A 24,799-nucleotide genomic window follows, 5' to 3' on the forward strand; every position below is an offset into this window, starting at 1 on the left:
ATACTTCTTGATGTTAGGACTTATTTAAGAAAATGTTAGCAGAATTATTGCATATGGTCTTCTGCACGTCCTAGCTAATACAAAACACCACCAATTATATCTGTGAACAATGAGTGATGGTACCTTCACTATTTATATTCACAATTTTTTTTTTGCATTTATAATACAACTGATGCTTTACTTCAGAACTACTACTTCAGAACCAGGTATCAAAGTAGCATAAATGGATATGTACAAAGATAATTAAAATTTAAAAAAAATCTTCTAAAATTTCTAATTATTTTCTAATTAATTTCTAGAAAATCATGTGTGAAAGAAATGCCAAAACCATTACTGTTATAGTTCAGCCACACTATTGCTTTCAAAAAGATCTGCAGTGAGATCTACAACTTGCAGATTATACAAAGGCAACATTTAGATACAAGGTGCTCTTTAAAATGCTTGGTATTAAGCTAGTATAAAACAAGGCACCTGATTTAATCCTTTGAACCAGTATATTAGGGACTAATTGAAAAGGGTAATAAAGTTATCCATTTGGAGGACACATCCCAAGTAATTAAAATTTTAGAAAAATTAATTAACTGCAGACTCAATTTCCTAGGTTATGCATCTATTTACTTCCAGGGAAAGGAAAGCAATTAAGAGCAAGGGCTAAGAAGTTATTTTATTTTAGCAGTATTTTTAGTAACAAACATGTATTGGTACAGATATTAGCACCAATACATATACAGTATAACCTACATGAGTACACCTTATATGTGCATACATAAATATAAGCTAATATTGTATACATTCATATCTTTCTTTATACAAATTATGGTATTTAGCTTGTAGGACATATTGGCATAATCAGAAGAAGAATGTGACATCATGATCTTGCAGTAAGTGAATACATTCAGTCGTTCTGATCGTGTGAAGGGAAACATAGATATAAAGCATGAAATCCGCTGTCATTATGTTTTGACCCTCTGACACAGTATTTTAAGTCAGTTCCCTTGGTACGGTCAGAGAGCACAGAGTGCAGGAGAGGATGCACAGAACAGAATGCTCTGCTTTGCATTTACCAGATCCTACTGACACTAATGCTCTTTTCTGTGCATTTCTTAAAGGAGCTTCATGCCTCCAGATTTCCTACAGAACAAAAGAGGTTATACTTCCATTAATTTCAATTGGTCAGGTGTTTGTACCTCTTTTTACTAAATGGCTGGCAAAACTCTAAAAATATGCATTAATCATAATTATCATTTTCTTAAGAATTTATATTAGACATTTTCTAGCATGCAGAAATGCCTTTTTTAAAAATATGCTTCATACTGGCCCAGAGAACTACTTTTTTATGTTGCCTTGTCATGAAAAAAGTGATGCCTGAATTCTAAAAGAATTATGTGTTCCATTCACCCTAGTTCTTCTGAAAATATCATATACCCTTAAATTCTCACTAAGCCAAACATTGGGACTGTATCACATCTCAGACTGTCAAAAGTTTACAGCACTGGAATGTACAGTTTGTCAGTGCAAGCTCATATTTTGCAGATATATTACTGAGGTTTCTTCTCATGGAACATGAATTTTGGAACCAGAAAACAATGAATCCCCTAATAGCACTATAGTATATACACTAAATAGAAAAACAAACTCCCTTCTGGTTCAGAACAGCCTTAGTATAACCTTACTGATTCAGATGTCATACCAATTTTTCAGTAGCTTGCTGTTACCACATGATACATTTTCTACTACTGACACAATGAAGCACAACTCCCCCTTTCTGTATCTTTTGATATAGAGGCTTTGTAACAGCTATTTCTCTACATTATTCACAGAAAAAGTAAACAATACTTTCAAGCTATGAATGGACTTTCCTAATAAGAGGTTTGATTGCTGCGGAGAGAAAACCATGGCTTTAGGTTAATATTTCTATTTCACGAGGAAAGTCAGTGTCAAGAGTCCACCAAATAATTTTAAAAAACTCTAAGAAATCTATATAGTGACTGCCAGATAGATATTCTTATCTGTCATCTTTAGGACAAAAAAATGTAGGGATACAGTCCAAGTCACAAGGTTGTTCAGCAAAAAGGAAAAAAAAGGAAAATTTCTGTTCTCATTTCTATCAGTATGACACAAAAGGAAAATCTCTTCTAGATAACTCAAATATAGATTTCTAAATCAGAGAACTTCAGAGAAGCAGCAGAAATAAACAGGTATGTAGTGAAAAATATTTAAAAATTGAGATAAAAATATAAAAACAAAAGAAATGTCTCAGATGAATGGATTGGTTCCCATCAACACCTTTCTTCAGCACTGTCTGTTGTTCAGGCTGGGCAGTAGTGCCTAAATGGGCAGGGTACTTTAGAAGACTTTGTTTCTCTAGAAAGTAGTTATGGATACGACTCCAAGCCTGAATCTCTCTATTCAGTAAATGAACTTACACATCCAAATGGGACTCTGGATTGAACTTCAGGAGAGATATATCTAAATTTAGCATAAGTCCCTTTGTGTTTCCAGCTTTCAGTCTTTTGGATTTGCAAGACCCCACTTCTCTGCACTTGATGATATATATTCTGAAGAAAGTGAGGCACAGAAGAACTATGTAGGAATAATTTTCACCAATTAGTCACAAACAAAATGTAATAATCATGCTATAATGGTGCAATTTTAGTATAATAATAGGAAGAGATTATCTCATTCAAAGGAACGGAAGGAAATTTCATTTATGTTTTTTCCCTTTTCAACTTGTCACTGCAAAATCAGCATCTGTATTTCCATAATGGCAGACACAATTTAAATCATAGCTGATGAAACAGAATAGACAAAACAAGAATTTTCCAAAAGTTTTTTTTTTTTTTTTAAGTCTTAGAAAGATGGAAGCTAACGACTTTTCACAAGAGTAGTTTACGCGTGTGTAAGGATGCTCGTGACAGACAAGGTAAGGCAGTGTTTCTCAGCTGACTATATTTACAATTTAAGACTTTAAATTTGTAATCAGGCCCACACAGCCTTTCCTTTGTACTTGAGTACTATCCAAATGATATCCGTTGGTGTAAAAGGTACCACAGTCACTTCATATAGCACAGAGTAAGGAAAACAAATCCTGCAGGCACCTGTGCCCGGCTATAGCTTGAGACTTAAGTTCTGTGATTTGTCCACATTTCCTGGGTATATCTGTATGTTTTGGATGGGATGGTTTTTTGAACTTCATGTCACACTCCCTTCTTCTCTAACAGTAATGTACTTTCAGTCAAAAGTTCTCATAGGCATCATACAATGTTCTCTATTCATGTCTGAACTTACTATTATATGGTCACTCTCTAATCAGAACGTTGGCCTGAATTTAAGAATAGCCTTAGAAAGGCATTCAAATGGCAATACAGATACCTCTAGTTCCCTTCACCCTGTGCTAGACATGTGGAATGCCAAATAAGTGAAGCAAGTTACCTATCATTCAGTTCAGTTTTCTTAATTGATATCTGTTGATCGGTATTTCATGTAATTAAATCCAATAGCTTAATGTCCACAATCCTTCTGTGTCTTGCAGTGTGACCAGCATGAATCATATTTCCCATGATCTGAAGCTGGTATAAATACTTTTAACGAAAAGAAAGGAGCTTCAAATGTCTCCCTGAGGCATTATATTATCAGAGATACTTTGCAAAACAAACTGCATTTATTTCAACCTTCATTTTAATAACCTGGGGATAAAATCAACTCATTTATTTACCATTTACCTTTCTGTGCTGTGTTTGCTGCTCATCAAGTCTGATATGTTTCTATCTCTGGAGACTAAATACATTTATCCTTACAGCAGCCATACTACAAAAATAGGATGCTATGCATATTCTCTCAAGCTCTTCCTCACTTTGCAGGTAGGTAATCTTTGGTAAAGCATGCCTGACTGAATAGCAATCCATTTTGAAAATACTGGCTTTAACATTATCATTTAGATATCTAGTCTTTTTTACTGTAGCACTTCTTTTTTACTGTAGCACTTCTGGCTTTACTAAATAATGGGGGTCTTTTTTCAAAATGACTGAATTTTTAAGAAATGGAAAAGATGAGAAAAAGTGTTATATCTACTTCATAACGATACTATAAATATTAAACAAAACTTCAATATGTTGACAGTTGTGCCAACTTTTATTAATAATCATAGTTTTAAGCTCAGTTGGTAGGGTAGTCATTATCTGGTTAAGTTTGATAGTTTCAAAAGTAGAAGCTTTTTTTTTTTTTTCCTGCAGATATATTGCAAAATGTTTTTAATATATGCAATATATTTTTAATTCCCACCTAGTTACACTTCCCTCTTCCCACAAAAACATCCATTGATATTCCCTCTGATTAAACACTCCAAATATGTTCTTTGCACTTTGACCATTTTTTCTGGGAGACTGAAGGGCAGTTCAATGCACTGCCTTCCCTCCACAGCTCGTTCTGAATTCAGAACACGTTTGTGTGATCATAGATGTTTCTGAACAGTCTTTCTTATGTTCTCAGTGGAACTGCTGCATTTGGTTTTAAGCACTGCTCTTAAGAGACATCAAGAAGATGTGGATCAACTGGACAGTGTCCAGAGGACAGTAATGAGAATAATCAATTAAAAAAGTAGGAAGAAACATTGAGAATGAACCACAGCAAGATTAACTCTACAGAAGAGCTGGACTGAGAAGACATAACAGCCTTCAAATGCATCTAGAAGAATGAAAGAAGAATGCAATAACATCTTCTTGTCCATTGTGGATACAATAAGAGATAATGGCTTTACACTGCAGCAATGTAGACTCAGGTTTTCCACATGGATATGGAAAAATACATATAGAAAAACTTTGCTAGGGTAAAAAAATGTGAATTACTGAAATAGAGTGCTCAAGAAGGAATTTAAGGTTAGGTTAAATGATCATCTGTCAGGGATGATTAGAAGATTTCTTAAAGTAACTTTCAGCTGTAATTTCTATGATTCTACCATTAAATTATCAGTTTTCCTAAAGAGTCAAACATTACAAAGTAATGTCTAGCTCCATCTGTCAGTCTTAAAGAGAAAACTTGTTTGGTTCGGAACCATTTCTGGTATTTTTATCAGGTATACAAAGCCAGAGCAACACGACATATTCAAAATGCCTGACAGAATCTCCAGGTACAGTTACATGTAACTTGTGTCTCACTTTTTGAAAAGAAGCCAATAAGATTAGGACACTTCCACTCAGTGATGATAGCTCACCATACAGGTAAGGATGGTAGCTATGGTCTTTTATTATGCAGAAAACTTGAACTGAACCTAAACTGGACAATATTCTTCCCTGATGTGGAATTCAGGAGTTCCAGTCCCTATTCCACAGTTTTTTCAGAGAATGTTCTAACTCAGTTTTAACATTCTTCACTGGGGAATATACCCTGATCTTTCAGGTTTTGCCAACAGGCAGGCCAATCTGGTAAGGAGGGCTTTAAACTAGGAAAGATGCGGGAGAGTTATAGAGACCATGCAGTCAGCAAAACAGGGCTCAAGGGGGATTATCTCCAGCAATTGCATGCAGCTAATGAAGTACCTACAAGACAAGACTACAGGGAACTCTCTTGCATCCCTTCTGGGAAATCAGCATGCTCGAATACCTCTCTGAAGTGCCTGTACACAAATGTACACAGCATGAGGAATAAACAGGAGGAATTAGAGATCTGTATCCAGTTGCAAGGCTATGATCTCGTTGTGATTACAGAGACATGGTAGGATAGTTTGCATGACTGGAATGATGTCATGGATGGACACAGGCTCTTTAGGAAGGACAGGCCAGAAGGGCAAGGAGGGGGAGTTGCCCTTTATGTAGGAGGGCAGCAGGAATGTATGAAGCTCTGTCTGGGGGTAGATGATGAGCCAGCTGAGAGCTTATGGGTAAGGATTAAAGGACGGACAAATATTGGTGACATTGTTGTGGGTGTTTGCTACAGGCCACCTGATCAGGAAGAGGAAGTAGCTGAGGCCTTCTGCAGACAACGGGAAGTAGCCTCAGAATCACAAGCCCTGGTTCTTGTGGGGGACTTCAGCCATCCTGATATCTGCTGGAGGAACCACACAGCAAGGCACAAGCAATCCAGGAGCTTCCTGGAGAGCACTGATGATAACTATCTGACATGGGTGATGGAGGAGCCAATGAGGAAAGGTGTGCTGCTGGACCTTGTACCAACAAACAAGGAAGGGCTGGTTGGAGATGTGAAGGTTGGGAGCAGCTTTGGCTGCAGCGACCATGAGATGGTGGAGTTCAGGATCCTGTGAGGTGGAAGCACGGCAGAAAGTATGGTCACAACCTTGGACTTCAGGAGAGTAAACTTTGGCCTCTTCAGGCACCTGCTTGGAGGAATCCCATGGGTTAGGGCCCTAGAAAGAAGGGGGTCCAAGAGAGCTGGTTTATATTCAAGCATCACCTCCTCCAAGCTCAAGAACGGTGCATCCCAGTGAGCAAGAAGTCAAGCAAAGGGGGCAGTAGACCTGCAAGGATGAACAAGGAGCTCCTGACAAAACTCAAACAGAAGGAAGTGCACGGAAGGTGTAAGCAGGCACAGGCCACTTGGGAGGAATATAGGGACATCGCTTATTATGCAGGGATGGGATTAGGAAGGCCAAGGCCCATATGGAGCTAAATCTAGCAAGGAATGTCAAGGACAGCAAGAAGGGCTTCTTCAAATACGTCAGTAACAAAAGGAGTACTAGGGAAAATGTGGGACCGCTACTGAATGGGGCAGGGGCCCTGGTGACAAAGGATACAGAGAAGGTAGAGATACTGAATGCCTTCTTTGCTTCAGTCTTTACTGCTAAAGCCAGCCCTCTGGAATCCTAGATCCTGGAGACAAGAGAGAAAGTCTGGAGAAAGGAAGACTTTCCTTTGGTCAAGGAGGATCGGGTTAGAGATCATTTAGGCAAACTTGACATCCACAAATCCATGGACCCCGATGGGATGCACACACGAGTGCTGAGGGAGCTGGCAGATGTTATTGCTAGGCCACTCTCCATCATCTTTGAAAGGTCATGGAGAACAGGAGAGCTGCTTGAGGACTGGAAGAAATCCCACTTCACTCCAGACTTCAAAAAGGGCAAGGAGGAGGACCCAGGGAACTACAGGCCGGTCAGCCTCACCTCGATCCCCGGAAAGGTGATGCAACAGCTCATCCTGGATGCCATCTCTAAGCATGTGAAGGAGAAGAAGGCGATCAGGAGTAGTCAGCATGGACTCCCAAAGGGGAAATCATGTTTAACCAAACTGATAGCTTTCTATGATGGGATGACTGGCTGGGTAGATGAGGGGAGAGCAGTGGATGTTGTCTACCTTGACTTCAGTAAGGCTTTTGACATTGTCTCCCATAACATCCTCATAGGCAAGCTCAGAAAATGCAGACTAGATGAGCGGACAGTGAGGTGGATTGAGAACTGGCTGAAAGGCAGCACTCAGAGGGCTGTGATCAGTGGCACAAAGTCTAGTTGGAGGCCTGTAGCTAGCAGTGTCCCCCAGGGGTCAATACTGGAACCAATATTGTTCATCGATGACCTAGATGAAGGGACAGCGTGCACCCTCAGCAAGTTTGCTGATGACACAAACCTGGGCGGAGTGGCTGATCCATCTTTCAAGACACTCAAAAACAGTCTGGAAAAGGTCATGGGCAACCTGCGCTAGATGACCCTGCCTGGGCAGGGAGTTTGGGCTAGATTATTTCCAGAGGTCCCTTTCAACCTCAACCATTCTGTGAATATAAGCACCACCATTCAAGTAAACCTGGCAACGAAGTATACAACGCAAGCAAGATGCTGAATAAAATATTCACAGCCGATAACAAAATCTGATGTGGCTCTGCTGTCATGAATGAAAGGAAAAGTATGCCTGCGCCTACCACCGTATAAAATAAGCCCTGTGAGATAGGATTGGGATAAATGTACTTGCTGTCCGTGAGGTTTGTGGTGCACCCGATGGTTTGCTTTCAGCTCCTCCCCCAGCTCAACTAATATGCCAAGGCTCCCTTCTCTCTTCTAACCTAAAGGAGGAAGAAATAACTTCTTTTTCTTCCAACTTCCTGTTTAGACTTTAGTGCTAAAGAGAAAACACTCTTGCATAATACATTGAACTGGGTGACAAATAACGCTAGCCACTTCAATTCTAGTCACAATTTCAATGTATAGATAAGCAATCACTTATTAAGACTATATCATGACGTGTGTTTCTTTTTTAATGAAAGAGTTTTGTTTTCATAAATAAAGTACATTTTTGTAAGTTTAAGCTTGAATCTACGAAGTTCAGCATGACTCAGCAGTCTAAATGCTTTGAGTATTTTATTTAAAGATTGGAGAACTTCAGACAATGTAAAATGAAACAGTTATAAGCTGATAACGTGTAGAAGCTATCTTAAAAAACTGCTTCTGGGAAAAATCAGTATTATTAGAAATAAAGAACACAGAAGGCTAGTGTTGATTAATCACCAGAAGAAAAATAATAGCCTCTTCAAATTGTAAAATACTTCATTTCTTACTTTTAACTATCTATAAACAAAACTATTACTGCATTTTATCCTCTTCAAAAACAAGTTTTAAGAAAGTATTTTTGTAGAACTCCTTCTCCTTTTGAAATATTTCTTTTACTAGGGAAATGTTGAACTCAAAATAATGGAATAAATTACAGAGCTTCTCACTTCTCAGTCAAATCTCACCAATGTGGCAGCAATGCTACTTGTTCATTCTCATGAAGTCTTTTCTTTTCTTTTCTTTTCTTTTCTTTTCTTTTCTTTTCTTTTCTTTTCTTTTCTTTTCTTTTCTTTTCTTTTCTTTTCTTTTCTTTTCTTTTCTTTTCTTTTTTAAGGTAGTACAATGACCAGAACTGACAACTGTACAGGCAAGGTGACTGCTGAAAATACTCAACATCTCTTCTGTAGTTAGTATTTATGAGATTTCCAAATCAGGTAAGCAGTAATAGAACAATTTGTTGCTCTTTCACAGATATGTTCTGAAAGTGTGGATGATTGGGTTGAATATTATATTGCATGGAGAGAGACAAAATACACAGAAATCAAACATTTTGGTTCAGAAAGGGCAATTCCTCAGGAAAAAAAATCTGTTTTAGTCATATTCTAAAAACAAAAAAATCTTAGGAAAAGAATTTTTTTGACTCATTCCACCTCTGCATTCCACTTCAACATAGCTCATTAACATGATACACCTACTACAATTGTGTATGTATATATTTTTAAGAAAATATAATTTGGACAGAATTTCCAAGAAGCATGTTATATAATACATCAATCAATTCTTTGCTGTAAATCAAGCCAAATAGGTGAAAACGATTTTACAATCAAATATAATTTCAAAATTCTCATTTTCATATCATTCTACTCTTCCTTTAAAAATAAGTTTAGTTTTACTTGTTTGAAAGATGGAAGTGCTTTTCAAATTTAGAATCTGGAAAACAGACACATACCCTGTTGATTAGTTCTAGATTCTAAATTAACTTGCAGCAATAAGTATAGTATAATAACAGTTAATAATTTTATGTCCTAATCAGTAATCCAAGTCAAATGGTTGAAGTCAGGCTGAGTTGATTATTGTTTCCATCATGTACAAAAACAGACAGCCATAACTCAAAAACACATGAGAGGCTTTGTTACACAGTAGGAGACTCTGTATTACACTGGCTAGTTCCAATAGGAGACAAAAACGAAGGGTAAAGGACCCTTATCCTGCTTAATTATCTAAACTGGCAGCATTTTAAGAAATAGCTTTTGCTTTCATTAATTCAGAATCTGTATTAAAAATGAATTAAAACCGGTTATTGTAACATAATACTTTGAAGATGGAGCAGAAGGCATTACTGAAAATATACATGAAAATGTGAATTATTTAAAGATTTTAAGTCAGATTTTTTGCAGAAAATAAACAAGTTTTTTATTAAATAAATTTAATAGGCCTCTTCTGTGTTTAATTTACTACATACTGAATGATTATGTGTTCTTGAATTCCAGTTCAGAGGAAATGTATACATAAAATCTAAACATCATCACTGAAGATTTTCCCGAGAAAGTTCAAGGAATATATGCTTGAGAATTACATGCCCACTTACATTTACAGACAGGTGACCTCCCTTTGTTGCTCCATAATCCATCTTCTTGACACACTGCTGTTGTTTGTTGACTAGATTCTAGCTTGAAGCCCTCATTACACTCATATACCAATCTACTGCCCAAAGTGAATTCATTACCTATAACTGAACCATTCCCAGGGGATTCAGGAATACCACAAGATACAGCTAAAAAGAAAGGAAAAGATTAAACAATGTTACTTTCTCATATTAAATATTGCCCCATCACTGAAATAATAAACACAGAATAATAATTTCGACATATCCCATTTGTAAAACTGCAATGAATTTCCACCATATTTACAACATTCCAAAAATGTAAGAACATTTAAAATATTAACAAATACTTGGCAGTGCGTCTAAAACAGGCATTTTATAAATCATTATTTTGTTTAATTCAGTCACTGGAGGGATGGAAATTCTAACATAGTCTAGACAGTGAAAGGTCAATAATTTATTTGTTAGGGAAAAAAGTCTAGAAAGTGTCCAAGGTGACTGGGTCCAATAAGAAATGAACTGGAAACTTCTTAAATGTTTTCTAATACTATGCTTCCATTGTCTCTGAATTTCTTTCATTCCCCATCTACCATAAATAGAACTTCATGTTTGTTTGTTTTTAAACATGTAAGACAATGTTTGACATTTAAGAATTCAGTTTAGCATTTTTGTCTGATGAGAAAAGTACCTAAATAAATACTTAGACCATGAAGAGTTCTACTGAAGTTAAGGGCATTATTCAGATACTTACAGTTAAATACTTAATTACATACCTTACTAATTCACTTCAAAATGCAAAATATTATCTGAATTCAGGCCTTATTCATATTCCAAACTATGAAAGAAATCACTTACTTTAAACAGGTGCAATTTTGAGTTCCCTCTGATTCTCATTTCTCCAAAATGAATATTATGTCTCATTAACAATTGTTTTGAGATTACAAATTATTATAGCTTTTTGTTGTTCCTTCAAAAATTGTTCCCCAGACAAGTAATTATTTTTTCAAGTTCACAAAGTTTAATTTCTTTTCCACTTACTGAAGTATGAATAGCATTTAGTTTTTCAGCTTCTTTATAATTTATGTATATTTTATCAGAGCTCAGTACGGTGCATTTAACAGTATCTCCTAATATACAATTTTAGGATAGGGTATAGTTCCAGAAATATCTCTCTCAGTCACTTTTAGGTTTCCAAGACTTGATTGCCTTCTGCCAGACAACTCACCTCTCTTGATTTTGATAACAAAAAGATGAAAGGTAAATCTTTGGTATGCTTTTTTTAAAATGCCACACTTTGTTTAAAATGTTTTTTTATCCACAAAGATTAACTCTAGCTGCTTGTGTAAGTCAGTCAGTAATGCTGGTAAAGAATTTACATTTGCTCTGTGGCATTCTTGAAGGTTAAAGTCATAGCATTATTTTCTTTGAAAATTTTAGTTTTCTGTAAAATGGTAACTTGGAGCACAGAACACACCACAATATTAGAATGAATCTATTTAAAGATTTGATAAGCCAATGTATATATTTATAGAATCACTAGCCTCTTTGAGTCTAGCATCCAGTTTATTAATCTTCAGTAAATACACTGAATAAAGATGAAACAGTTTTGAAGCTTTCATTTCTACATATATAACAACCCAGGGAGGAGTTTTGCAAATGAAAATGTCTGTTCTATATATGTAAATATAAATATATTTTCAATTTTAAGATGTGATTCAACAGTTTAACAGTCAAAGCCCTGTGGGTATTTGTTCCCTTCCTCGTGGAACTGTGAAGTATTATTATATAATAAGATCAATATACTACAAAGAAATGACAGACTGTGTCTGAAATCTGTTAAATACAAGTGAAGATAAATATAAAAAGAATTGTCTAATTTTTGTTATCATTTACCTGATTCAATGAAAATGATTAATTTCACGACACATTGCCATGGTACCATAAACACCACTCTAAAAGTTATTTTCAATATTCCAAAGTTGTCACAATTGATGCATTTAAATTAAATACAACACAGTGTTTTGCATATGATTATAATGAAGTGAGGTAGACAGCATAAAACGATAAATGGTTAGTTCATTTCAGTTGTTTTCTTCCATCTGGAATCTGTCACATCACAAATAGAACTAGAACTGAAGAAGTGTTGAAAAATAAGCTGCTTCCTTTGTAACACGTTTTATTGGCACTTTTTGCACCCCAACCAGAGCTGCTCTTGTCTTCTCATAATTGAGTATTTCTCCTTCAGTGGGCAAAGGCTGAGCCTCCTGCCATTACAAAGGGTAGAAATGGGACAGAGAAAGGACAGAGAGAGAAAGATGAGAAGGAAGTGGTTCTGCAGACCCATCCTGGATGCTCCTGATGCTTTTTGAGAAAATGGAAAAGGGAAGGGTAAAAGCTGCTGCTGCTGCTGCTGCTGCTGGCCATCACATTGGTACACTGCCCAGGTCCCATTCAAGCAAAACTATCAGTTACACCTTGTCTGATGTACTAAAGCACCTCAAAATCCATGCTTCCTGTCAGACATCACCACTTTTACTCTAAGTGTCGTACCACAGTCCTCTACAATCTTTCCTCTTTCTACCTAGAACGCTGCTGATGAACCTCGCATTGTTACAACACGAGGTTATTCCTGCTGCTGCTTTAGTTACTAATCATAAAAGCAGTCCTGGCACTGCCCCCGTTACAGTCTGTCTGTCTGTCTGTCTGTCTCTCCCCAAGAAACTAGGATTGGAAAGAAATATTCCTGCTGCTATTAATTTCCTGAGGCTGCTAATGGCTTCTAGAACAATAGTATCCAAACAAAACATATTAGCACTGTTAGTGTCACTAAATAACAAATACTTTGATGTTTGAAGTAAAGTTACCTGACGAAAACACACAGAAATAGCATATGGTCTTTTGACAATTGAAACAATGTCTCTAACTGGCACATATTTAAGTATATTGAACCTTTCAGATTCCCAAATGATTGCTAAAATGACAGACTGATTTCAGGAAATCTTCCAATTTGAGGAATTGTCCATGTGCTTCTAAGGTCAATGATTAGATGAAACTTCCATGTTCCTGCTGGGAGATGTGCATTTAGAATGCGAAAAATATATAACTCGACCTTAATTGTCTCTATTATCTTGCACAGCATAAAGATACACTTCCAAAGAACAGGTAATCAGTGCAAGCTGAAAAGTCTTTTACTGTCTAGAAACTGGGATGCAGTTTTAATTTACTTAAATGTTCTACATGTGTTACTAGAATTTATTTCTTATCAAAACCAGTAAATAAGTAAAATTTATGGCAATCCTTTAAAATACCTATATAAACCTATATATTTTAAAATAATTATTTTTATACATCATAATTATGTATTATTCATAATCCTGTATTATTCATATATAGTGCATGCAAATTCAGTGCATACACAAAAGAGGCTAGAGATGGCATTACAGTCAGAAATTAGAGTTCACCGAGTTCCCTACACTGGAAAATCCTTACATTTAATGCACATGCATTTATCAGTTGTTGACCTGCTTCTGGCATTGAACACAGAGCTAAGACAGGTATTTAAATTCTGTATAAATTAGAGAGAGGAGTAGAGATGTCCCTAAAAGTGGGATTTGTAACAAAAAACATGCTGAGCAGACTGATGCATGTGATAACCAATCAGAAACACCAAAGAGAGCCATATGGCAGAAATCCTAACTGTCATGCTTGGATACATACAAAAATAACAAAGAAACCAGAAACAGGGCTGTGGGTGGTCTAGGGCTGTGTGTGGAAATAAGGTTATAAATGATCATCTACTCTATTCCTCTAACACAAGCCAGAATTATAGTTGACCAAGGTGCATCTAGTATGTTCCTAAAAAACTTCCAGTGATGAAAATTCCGTATTCTCTCCAGGCTATTTATTCCAGTGTTTCACTATCCCATCTAGGGAAATCCAAAACAAACTAAAACAAGCCAAAGCAAAAAAAAAAAAAAAAAAAAAAAAAAAAACTACTTCACATTTTTTGTCCTCAAAAAATTCTGTCCTCAAACTGTCCTTAGGCCAGTTTTCTAAAAAGATTTTGGAAGCCTTCCGTCCCAGGGCAGAGATGAAACCCAGTTATGGTCCTGGAATCTTACCTTAGGTCGACACAGAAAATAAATAAATAAATAAAAGTATCTTTAGCTCAACCACATTCAAGCACTGAGATAAATGAGCATAGCAAGCACAGAGATATCTATAGTGACAATACTTGGAACAAAGATTTCAAGCAGAAAATTGGACATCATGTATATTTCTATCATTACCCTATCATAAGTTTTAAGCTTTTCCAAATACCTAGGATCCCAAATAGGGAACTCATTCCTTAAAGTAGGTATCTCAAGTTTTCTTTCACAAATCCATGAGGGAGTCTCTGTTTCATCCTCAAATGGTACACCTGAAGAGCAGCCCAGTGTTCTTCAAGGCTTTTAAAGTTATTCTTAAATCTTTTAGGAATGCGTGGGAGAAAATTAGAAAGAACAAAGCCAAAGGCTGAGCCCTGTACATGAAGAACAGGTGGGACAAGGATGGGTATTTACGCTAGCCTCTCAGAGGGAATGCTGCTACCCCGCCACACCAACGATGTAGGAAACTAAGATTCAACCACCACATGTGTTACATCCCTTCAGAATGCCCTACTGATCACATTATAAGCCACTTTGGATTCCTTACCCTGCCTTTTTAATTGTGTAACCCATCAAAACTAATTCAGAACTAATTATTTGCCAGAGGGAAAATGAAGACAGGTATGTTCCTCAATAGGCCAATGAATACAACAGTAATCAAGGCATGAATTGTCCCAGGTTACTGTTACTACATCAAAAAATATACATTTTTTTTTCCGGTGACTAATACATCTAAAAGTCATACATTATTTTTAGTAAACTACCATGGCACATACCAGCAGCCATATTTGAAAAGAAAATAGTGGTTTCTAATTCACAAGTTTCCATGCTCAGAGGAACCATCAAGATATCAATGTCCTACCAGAGGCTGCATATTTAAAACAGCTCATGTTCACCTCAGCAATGCAAGAAGAGGCGGCTTCATAAGCCATGGCCGTATGCAATAACAAAACAAAACTCATCAGAACAAAACAATATTTATCAAAATCATCTTCCATGGATAAAATATCTTTTTAAGCTAGCCAAATTATATAACAGCAATGATTTTTATTAGATAATTTAAGAGGTAATCTTACCGATGAATTTCTGCTTTCAGTCGAGGTAGCATTGGTGCCAAATTCGTGTCTCTGTGTGTGTGTGTGTACGCACGCGTGTGCATGCGCGTGCCTGTGTGTGTGTAGAAATACACGCACACATATACATAATAATAAATACATAAAATAAAGAAATCTTACACAAATATGAAACCAAAAGACCAGCCTGGAAAATTTCAACCTTAAAAGTGAAAACAATAAACAAGCGAGAATGTGAGGTTATAAAAAAATGTGAGCGATTGTGTAAGAATTACAGTTCTCTCTGATTATAAATATTTTGAGTTTAGTATGACTCATTTTTTTCTCTTGCTTCAGCAAATGAAAGTAAAGATAGCAGTAAGTTATAATTCCCCAAATAGAAGTCAAGTTCATTACATATTGCCCAGAACATTATTATATGTATCCGCATTTGATAAAACTGGAATCAAAAAATATCATCTGATCCTACCAGATTAACCCAAATTAGAGATGTGTTTGTATTAAAATTGATACTTATATTACATACATAAAAGAGAACTTCTCTTTTCTGATAATGAATGCAATCGAACTTGATTTCAAGCATTAATTGAGGCATAGTCATGATGTTTAATTACAAATGTAACCCTGTGAGATCAATTTTAAAGGAACTTCAGACTTAATTACAGGCATTTTTATTGGGAAATATCCCATAATAAAAACCACGAGCTGGACCTAATGAGTAATTTTAATTAATTTTGATAACAGATACCTAATAAATCTAGAAAAATACTTTGCATTTCAGAGTGTATTGAAAAAATGTTTCATCCAGTTACCAAAGTTGGAATAATTGCTTCAGATTTGTAATAGTGACATATTAAAACTAAGGAATCCTATATTCATATGACGTTTCCGGTAAAGATTATCCTCATTCCCTATGCCCAAAATCTTTTTTCCTCTACTGCTAAGAGAAATCATACACAGTCATACACACACTGCCGAAATTATAAATATTGCTTAAAATGAAAGAAAAAATGTATTTGTGAGCATACTGCATTTCTAATGTGTCACAGATATTTCTTGTACATAGTGACAAAATAACATAGATAAACTCAGTGTCTAAAGCATTTTGTAACCTTTGTTTTGTCAAGTCTGCTTAATTTTTGTTCAGAATTTATTACTTTTTGAGACCCTTTCTCCACTGGCCATCCATGATCAGTTTCTAGGACCTCATGTCAATAGCTATACATATCTGCACATTCTTCCTTCTGCTTTCTGTGAATTATTCCATTTGTCCCCTGTACTTGGAGACTTTTTTCTTAAATTGTTCAAAAAACTATTTTCCCTCACACTCAGAACTCTTCCAACCTTCACATACCTCATTGCTTTCACACCTAGTTTTCAAACTTAGAATGGCTAATGTAAAAGCAAAAATGTAAAAGAAAAACACATAAAAATCAGACTGTTCTGAAAAAAAAGGAAGAAGCTACGGAAAAAATGCAGGTCTTTATTCCAGCATTTTCCAAGTTTGCAGAACTTTGAAATCTTAAAAATATATGCATTCCTTAATATATTTCTCCAGACCTTTAAAAACAAAGTGAACCTCTGTCCTCACCCAAATTTCACCATACGAAAGAATCACACTAATATTCTAAGAATTCTGAAGTGCTGGAACATCATATTTTCATCATACAGACCTCTGCTATTTGGCTGAGCAATATTAGTAAAAGTAGCAGGCTGCCATAATCTGGGTGCATCAGCAGTAGAAAGATATGGGGTAAATTTGCAAATAATGACTGACAGCTGAGGAACCATGCGATCTTAAACTCTAAGGTAGGTACTAGGGAGAAGAATGATACAGTGGGTCCCACAGCTTATGATCTCAACTCCTTCAGCCTAACAAGCACACAGAGCACTGTCTCTGTCCTCAGATGTTGAAAGTAACCGAGCTCCGGAGACACTACATTTCTCAGGCCACCGATGACTAGTCAACAGAATAGCTTCCAAAGGTTCATTGACAGTATTGACTAAATAGTGAAGATGCAGTTTAGCCATATAGAGCTTGGCTTGTTTCTTTTCCCATTGTCTAGAGCTATGTGAGACTTTCTCAGACCTCTGAGTCACCTGACAGGACTGGTGGATATAACACAGGGGCCTATGTCTTTCTGGACTGGCAGTTGGAGGACAGGTAAAATCCTTTAGAGTGCCACAAATGACACTAGACTTCCACATTTAAGCAAATTAATCAAAACTTTAGCTCACACACAGATACCTAAATGCAATCTTAATCTTGAATTGAATTGCATCCTCCACTTCCCCAATCCTCCAGCCAGCCTGCAGGTCGAGTCAACATTCCAGGTTCTTTGCTGCAATATGCTTCATCTGAATTATCTCCTTAATTCTTTTGCCTTGAATTTATACAGTTTCCCTCTCAGTGGTAGCTGGCCTCTCGTACAGAGAGAACAGCAGAGTATCTCTGACCTTTCAGTTCCTATGCCCAGCACCAGGTCCTATAACTACACTGCCCAACAGCAGCACTTGTCCTCAAACTTACCTCATATCCACCCCACACAGAGACTCTGTCATGATCTGGTGACCTTCAGGAAGGTTAAATAGCATCATATGTCATAAGACGTCATGGGACATAATACCATCCTGGAGTATGGTAATGGATGCACCAATGCTGCTCATGCCATACTGTTAGCCTGAGCCGAATCCACCCTGGCCTGGAATGGATGAAGCCACATGGCCCACCCAGGCATGAAAATGCCTCATCCTGAAGAAATGTTTAGCAGCCAAACAAACAGCTCTATATAAAATATGTCAATTTTATCTCATCAAAATCCTCTATTTTAGCAAAATTTCTGCAGCTTTTTACTTCTTTTGCAAATAATAGACCCTCAACAGAAAAGTAAGCATCATGACAAATGTTGATCAGACAGATTTTTTTTTAAGGTGGAAAATAGAACTTTCATCTTAGGTTGCTTTTAGAAATCTCTGAATAATTATTGCTGGGGCATTCCACAAAATATTTGGCTTGAAGAAGACATGATGCACTGGTGTTACTGTCTGGCAAACCTAGGAGCAACCAAATGCAGGTTTTCAATCAAAAAAGTTCTGGCAACCCTTAAGTATGGATTCTACCACCTTCTTTTCCTATAAATAACACAGACTAGAAGAAGGCACAATTGAAAACACGTTATAATAGGCCATATATGATAGAGATGGAATTTGCAAAATCCTTCTCCTCTACTCTAAATTCTTGATCTTATCTAACACACAACTCTTTATCCTTCAATAGCAATAACTGCTTACTGAATAACGTGTGAAAAAGTACTTTTGACTAAAAATAACTGTGCCTAACTGCTTTGCACTACTTTACATTATTCCACTTCTTTGTAATTTGTTAGTTGATTTTTGTACAAGGAAAATTTTAAACATTTGACAAATGGTAGCTACTCATAACAAATGCCTGGAACAGGCTAGGATAGACCAAAGTTATATCCAGAATACATAAAAAAACAGAAGTTACAAATATAGCTTTAAAGAACTGTTAACAAAATAATACGCTAATCAAATTAATGCTTGAAAATCAAATTAATGCCTGAAAACTACAGCATTTGTAAAAAAAAGTTCTATAAATAAAATACTGTTAATTGTGGAATGTTTGGAGATATGTTTTTTATTAAATTGAGAAGTACAGAAGATGTATTTTTCATTTGGTCTCTATTTAACTGCATTAATCTAGTTTTTAATCCTACTGTTCAGGGCACATTAAGCCCATGAGTCAATATGCACTTGGATAAACTCATGATGTCAACATGACTCTCCGCATACAGAAGTATTTACAATGCTGCATCTTTGCTTTTTAAAACATTCTTTGCAATTAAATTATAGAAGCATATCCAGCAAGAAAACAATACCTTACCTTGGCAGATTGGCACAGGAGAATCCCACTGATACATGCCATTCTGGTGACGCCTGCATGTTGCATTGTTGTGACCAATCATTCTGTATCCAGGTTTGCAGTAATAATGAACTTTACTCCCAGCTGGACCACCTGTTTTATTTACAATTCCACCATTCCTCAAGATGGGGTTTAAGCTGCAATAAGGAGCTATATGCCAAAAAAAAAGACAGTAATATTAAAAACACATAAAAGTTACTTAATTCACAATGTTTGTACTATTTATGACACATGAAAACTTTGTATGCAGTTAAAATTAGTACAGAATCCTTCACATTACTATTGAAACTCTCAGTGAAGATTCAGACTTCTTATGCAGAAATATCATGAAGTTTAGAAACATAGTTTATATCACCAAAACACTTAATGCTATTCCACATGAGGAAGCTACAATCAGGAAATATATGGCTTGTACAGCAAGTCAGATAACTCCCATTTACTAAATGGCATACCTCAAAATTCAGTAACTTTATAAATATAAATATTAAACTGTTCTTTGAGGTACAAAATATACAAAATAGATTTCAATAGTTAGTATTAAAAAATTCCAAACCTCTTAGACAGCTCGGTCAAAAATTAATCACTTTTCCAAATAATACATTAAAAATGTAGAGGACAGAGTACCATATTTGGGATCACCCGATACAATTTTTCCTGTTAAAATCTATGTAAATGTTTTACATACATGACCTCCCAGAGATATTACATGGTAATTGGATTAGATTTTACCAAAATAATGCCTCTAAGGTGACTGCATCTTCTTAAACGCTGAATACACGGTGCATCTAAAGTAAGATAGAATGCACTTTTTTAAACTTAAGCTTTAAAATGAATGTAACCCTAGCTGGAGCATTAATCACTGCAAACACTGTTCACAGACAGGTTTCTTGATCGTTATAGTCCTCAAGAACTTATAAAGACAAAAAGTTTACACATGTACTATGGAAGTCAAAAATCTTACAAAATATGTATTGCTGTCAAAAAGTGAGTAATGCAGACTTCTTTTTGCTTGTTTTCTTTTAACAGGGTTGCAATACCTGTATGTAGGGAAGGAATATGATTACCCAGACTAGGATGCAGGTCAAGCAAAAGTATGGGATGGTTTGACAAATGTGTGCAGTCTAATACAAATCTATTTGTTGCACGTAATCATTTTTAACACTGGATAAAAGCAATGTAAAAGCAATATAAAAAAATCACCTTGACTTTATAATGACATACAGGCCGCTGGATGCTGCCAGGTTTACAGAGATTAGTACCTTGTCAGAACAAGCATGGTAGGGTCATGACTTGCTGAAAATAGACCTGGCTGAACATCCACCACTGAAATAAGACTATGTACATTCCTCACAGAGTAAGACTAGTGCTGAACTGTCCTGATAACCAAAACATCAATACTAAGGACTCTGAGACTGCAACTGCTACTACAACACAAACTCTCCATATCATGTTGTAATGTTTCTTAGGCATATCATGATGTATATATCATTCTTGATAGACATTTATCCATACAAGTTGTGGTTATATTTCACAAATGCATAATTACAGAAGTTGGCTTACACGTGTAATGTTCTTTTCTTTTATGTTATATGTTTCTTGTGCATAGCTCAGACTTCCTTCTCTCAGTTTTCAAAATCTAGCTCTCTCTTTGGATTTTTAATGTATTTTCTGGAGCGGCATGAAGTTTAGCAATTCAAATGATTGAAAAAGGGAAGATGCACCTTTTTGAGTTAAGCTGCATTCTTGCCATCAACCTGGTCCAAACTAAGGCTTTGCAAAATAAAGTCCTTGAAAAGCCTTACACCATTTAAACTGTTTACATTTCTTGGTTTTAAAAATTCAATTGATATATAACAACCAAAAAACCCTAATCCCTTGCTGTCCACAGTTTTTTCATATATTATTAGTGAACCTGCAACAAACCAGAAATGCATCGCAGGTAAAACTAACTGAAAGAGATGGAAAACACACAATCTAGTTAGCAATAGTTAAATGAATATATTGATTATTCGATATTATTAACAACGCAGGTAGGTAATTACTGTAAGGATATGTGGAATGTGAGCATATCTGCATTGTTAAGGTTATCTGATCAAAGACATTTCCAGTGCAAGGAAAGGGGGGAAGCCATAAGCAAAACACACAGAGACACAACATGACAGACAAGGAATAACGGAGATAATGGCAAAGACCAAAAGTCTCTAGTCACTGAGGGACCATTAAGGAACTGCTGACATGGCCAACCTGGACTTTGTAAAGGAGGAGGAAACAAGACAAAGATCACTATTTTTAGGTAAGAGGGGGGCCTGTGGGACTTTGCAAAACTTTCTGAAGGATATCTGGGGGAACGGGATTGGGCAGGAACAAGCAGGGGACAAGAGAGGTGTATAAAAGAGGCCGGTCACATGCAAGCTGTTGCCAGTCAGTACACTTGTCTGACCAAGCCCTGCACCTGATCGCTGCAGTTCAGCCTAGCTTCATATTAAATCCTTTCTTAACTATCTTCCTGCATAATCTCACACTCTGTCCCATGTGTGCATGCTGTTAGGTCTAGATGCCAGCAACTGGAGAGACACGGATGAATATGAGGCAAGCAACTGGAGTCAGACCTCGGGTGAAAGTCCTAGCAACCGCAATTTGTGGGACTATGGGATTATGGGGCTGTGTGTCAGGAATGCCAGCTACTGGGGGGACCAGTGTGAGTGAAGTTGGGCCAGCAATTGGGGTCAGACCTTCGGTGATTACAGCATCCGTGTCTGTGGTGCAAGCAACAGGCACGAGGGAGGGTCCTACTGTCAGCCACTGGCACAGGACCCACAGCTGTAGGGCCTGCCCGTCGTGCATGCCAACTACCGGGGGGCCAGAGCGAAGTCAGGGTCTCAGTGTCAGCGGCGGGACCAGGGACCGTGGGTCACAGTGCCTGCGTGCCTGGGCATCAGATGCTGGGGGAGCCAGAGCATTTCTGTTTTCCCCTAACCTAGGGTGTGTGTGTGTGTGTGTGTGTGTAATTCACTAGCGAATGTCAAGCTGGACTAGCCAGCAAGTAGGAGGCCTGTGCAGTGGGTAAAGAGGCCCACAAGCTGGGCAGGGATATCAGATACACAGAGGGACCACACAGATATTTGAGAGATCCACACCTGTGCGTGTGCTTGTGAACTAGAGAGTGAAGGCCTGTGTGTGTGTGCTTTCCCTTGTGAACGTCAATGTTTACTAGCCAGAAAGTAGGAGGGGGACTCGGCTGTCTCTGCTTACATCTACGTGAGTTCTGGGAGCATTATACATGGGCGCTGTTAAAGGCAGAGCCTTGCCCATAGAAGTCTGTGTAGCCAGCTGTGTCTATGTCCTGTGTGTGCATGTGCGTGTGCGTGTGTGCACGTGTGTGTGTCTGGGATATGTGCTCAGCCTTGCTACTGGTTGAACCTGCAAACAGGAGAGCAGCAGCCCTGTCCATTGGCCTGGGATGGAGACCTGCGGGCTCCAGCGGCTGGGCAGGAGGGATCCCTGGGTCCCGTAGCCCACCCGAGGCGGCGACCCTCCACCACCCTTGACAATTACTACTGTACTTGACAATGAATGGCTCATTTATTTAGTAGTCAAGAGTCTGCCAGCTTGGACTTTGAATTGTCTCAAAGCATAATGATTTCCTAGGCATTTCACAAAGCAGTATACAAAACATATGATCAAAAGTAACTCACAGAAATATTTACCCTCAGTATTAATGCATCAGTTTATGGATTTCCATTCCTGCACTATGGCTGATAAAATGCAGTACTACAATATGTTCAGTCATTAGTATATTTATAAATTCAGGAGGCACCATTGTTTCCATCTAAAGTGACAAATTCCAGAGCTTTTTCTTTATGTGATCTCAAGATATTTAACTGATAATCTCCATTCCTTCCATCATCTTCCCAAATGTTTCCTGTTATTAAAAGTGTTTTTCATGGACGAGTTTAGTTTTGAAAGACTGTGTCATCTTAGTTTCGTATCTACTTTCTGATTCCATTGTAAGCATTGGTGTTTTGTGAAAGGGTAAATAAGAAATGTTTTCAATTTTATCATAACATTGTGTGGGGAATTTCACAATATTTTTCTTTTGGGAAGAGAGGTTTACTAGCACCATCTTAAGCAGAATCTTCTTCCAGGAAAGTAACGTGTTCTTGGCACCATCATGATGATTCCTTGGAATGAAGACAATGTGGGCGTTGCAAATATGACACCATAAAAATCCCATGTAACGCTAAAGTACTTAAGTGAGCTTGAGTTTGGAGATTAGTCTGCCCTAAGACCCACCTATGATATCAGTTATCGCCTAAAGACAGATTTCTGTTCACATCTCAGAAAGACCACAGAATTGATTGATATTTCTATGCAATGGATCAAAGTCAAGGTTTCTAAGAAATCCCAGCCCACATATAAAAGCAGTAGAACTAGGTCCTACATTAAAGACACTAAAAAATGTTGGTCTCTGTTGATACGCTATTAAAGATTTACAGTTCTTAATTAAGCAACATTATTTCTACTTGGAATTTTTTTTTTTTTTTTGCATACATTCTCTCATTTGGGGAATTAATTGAAAAGAACTAAACCAAAAAGGAAAAAATGGGATGAAAATTAATAACATAAGATGGTCCAGTAAAAAGTCCGGGGGCATGCTCTATATTCCTTGTAAGCACAGTGACATTAAGGTACATGCCTAATTCAATGAATTAGATTACTGAAATAATCTTGAAATTTAAAGGGGGATATGGCATTTAAAGAAGCAAATTAAACACAGCTTTAATTTACTTTCAACCTATTAAAGAAAAAGGATATTGCCCATTAAGACCAAAGGCTTCTACTAGTACTTCAGTAATCTCTTAAGCACTATATCATTTTAAATATCTGAAGAGATTTTAAGAATAGTAGGTGATGCTTAAACATAAAAACAAAAACAAAACTCCAAATTGATCCCCTCAGTACTGCAATTTCAAATGGAAAATATTTACTGTATGACTTGTAACTCCATAGCCCAGTACTTTATCACCTTTGTTAGTAACAAGTCAAAGGCTTTATATTGAGTTTGCAAGTCCTGAAGACTGAGGCTTGTCAGGACTGCTCTATCTTAACTTTTCTTGACCTGCCTGAAGCTTTGCTTTTACTTTATTTAACTTTAAATGAAGACTTTCTTCTGAACAGGTGGGTATTTTACTTTTGCTTATCTTTGTATGGTAAAATCATAGTTTTATACAGGTAGTTGTAATAAGTCGTTATTCTGTGCAGAATAAGGTATTCATGACTGTAGCATAATGTTATAGTGTAGAGAAATACAGGCTTCGAACAATAGCAGAGGCCTTGAGAATAGGAACAACAGGATGCAGTGTACAGGAGTACAGGCATGGGATGGTAAGTGATGGGGCACAGTCTGGCACCCCAAACCTATACACAGATCATCAATGGTCAGTTATAAAGATGCAGGCCTGGACCTGCACAAAAATGATTTTCAGAGTAAGCAAAAGAACAAAGGAATAGTATCTAGCATATGTGAAATGCAGCACATATAGT

General features: G+C 36.9%; 1 protein-coding gene across 1 annotated transcript in view; it reads right to left on the reverse strand.

The window, feature by feature from the left end:
* The window catches only part of CSMD1 (CUB and Sushi multiple domains 1), a 1,240,345-nt gene that overhangs the window by 85,893 nt on the left and 1,129,653 nt on the right, over nt 1-24,799 (reverse strand). The window contains exons 49-50 of the mRNA XM_026097018.2: nt 19,217-19,405; nt 10,077-10,262 (exon numbers count right to left, since the gene is read on the reverse strand). Of these exons, the coding sequence (XP_025952803.2) occupies nt 10,077-10,262; nt 19,217-19,405 (375 nt within the window). The remainder of the gene's footprint in view (nt 1-10,076; nt 10,263-19,216; nt 19,406-24,799) is intronic.

Source organism: Dromaius novaehollandiae, chromosome 3, assembly GCF_036370855.1.
Source record: "Dromaius novaehollandiae isolate bDroNov1 chromosome 3, bDroNov1.hap1, whole genome shotgun sequence".
In the NCBI taxonomy this organism is placed as follows: Eukaryota; Metazoa; Chordata; class Aves; order Casuariiformes; family Dromaiidae; genus Dromaius; species Dromaius novaehollandiae.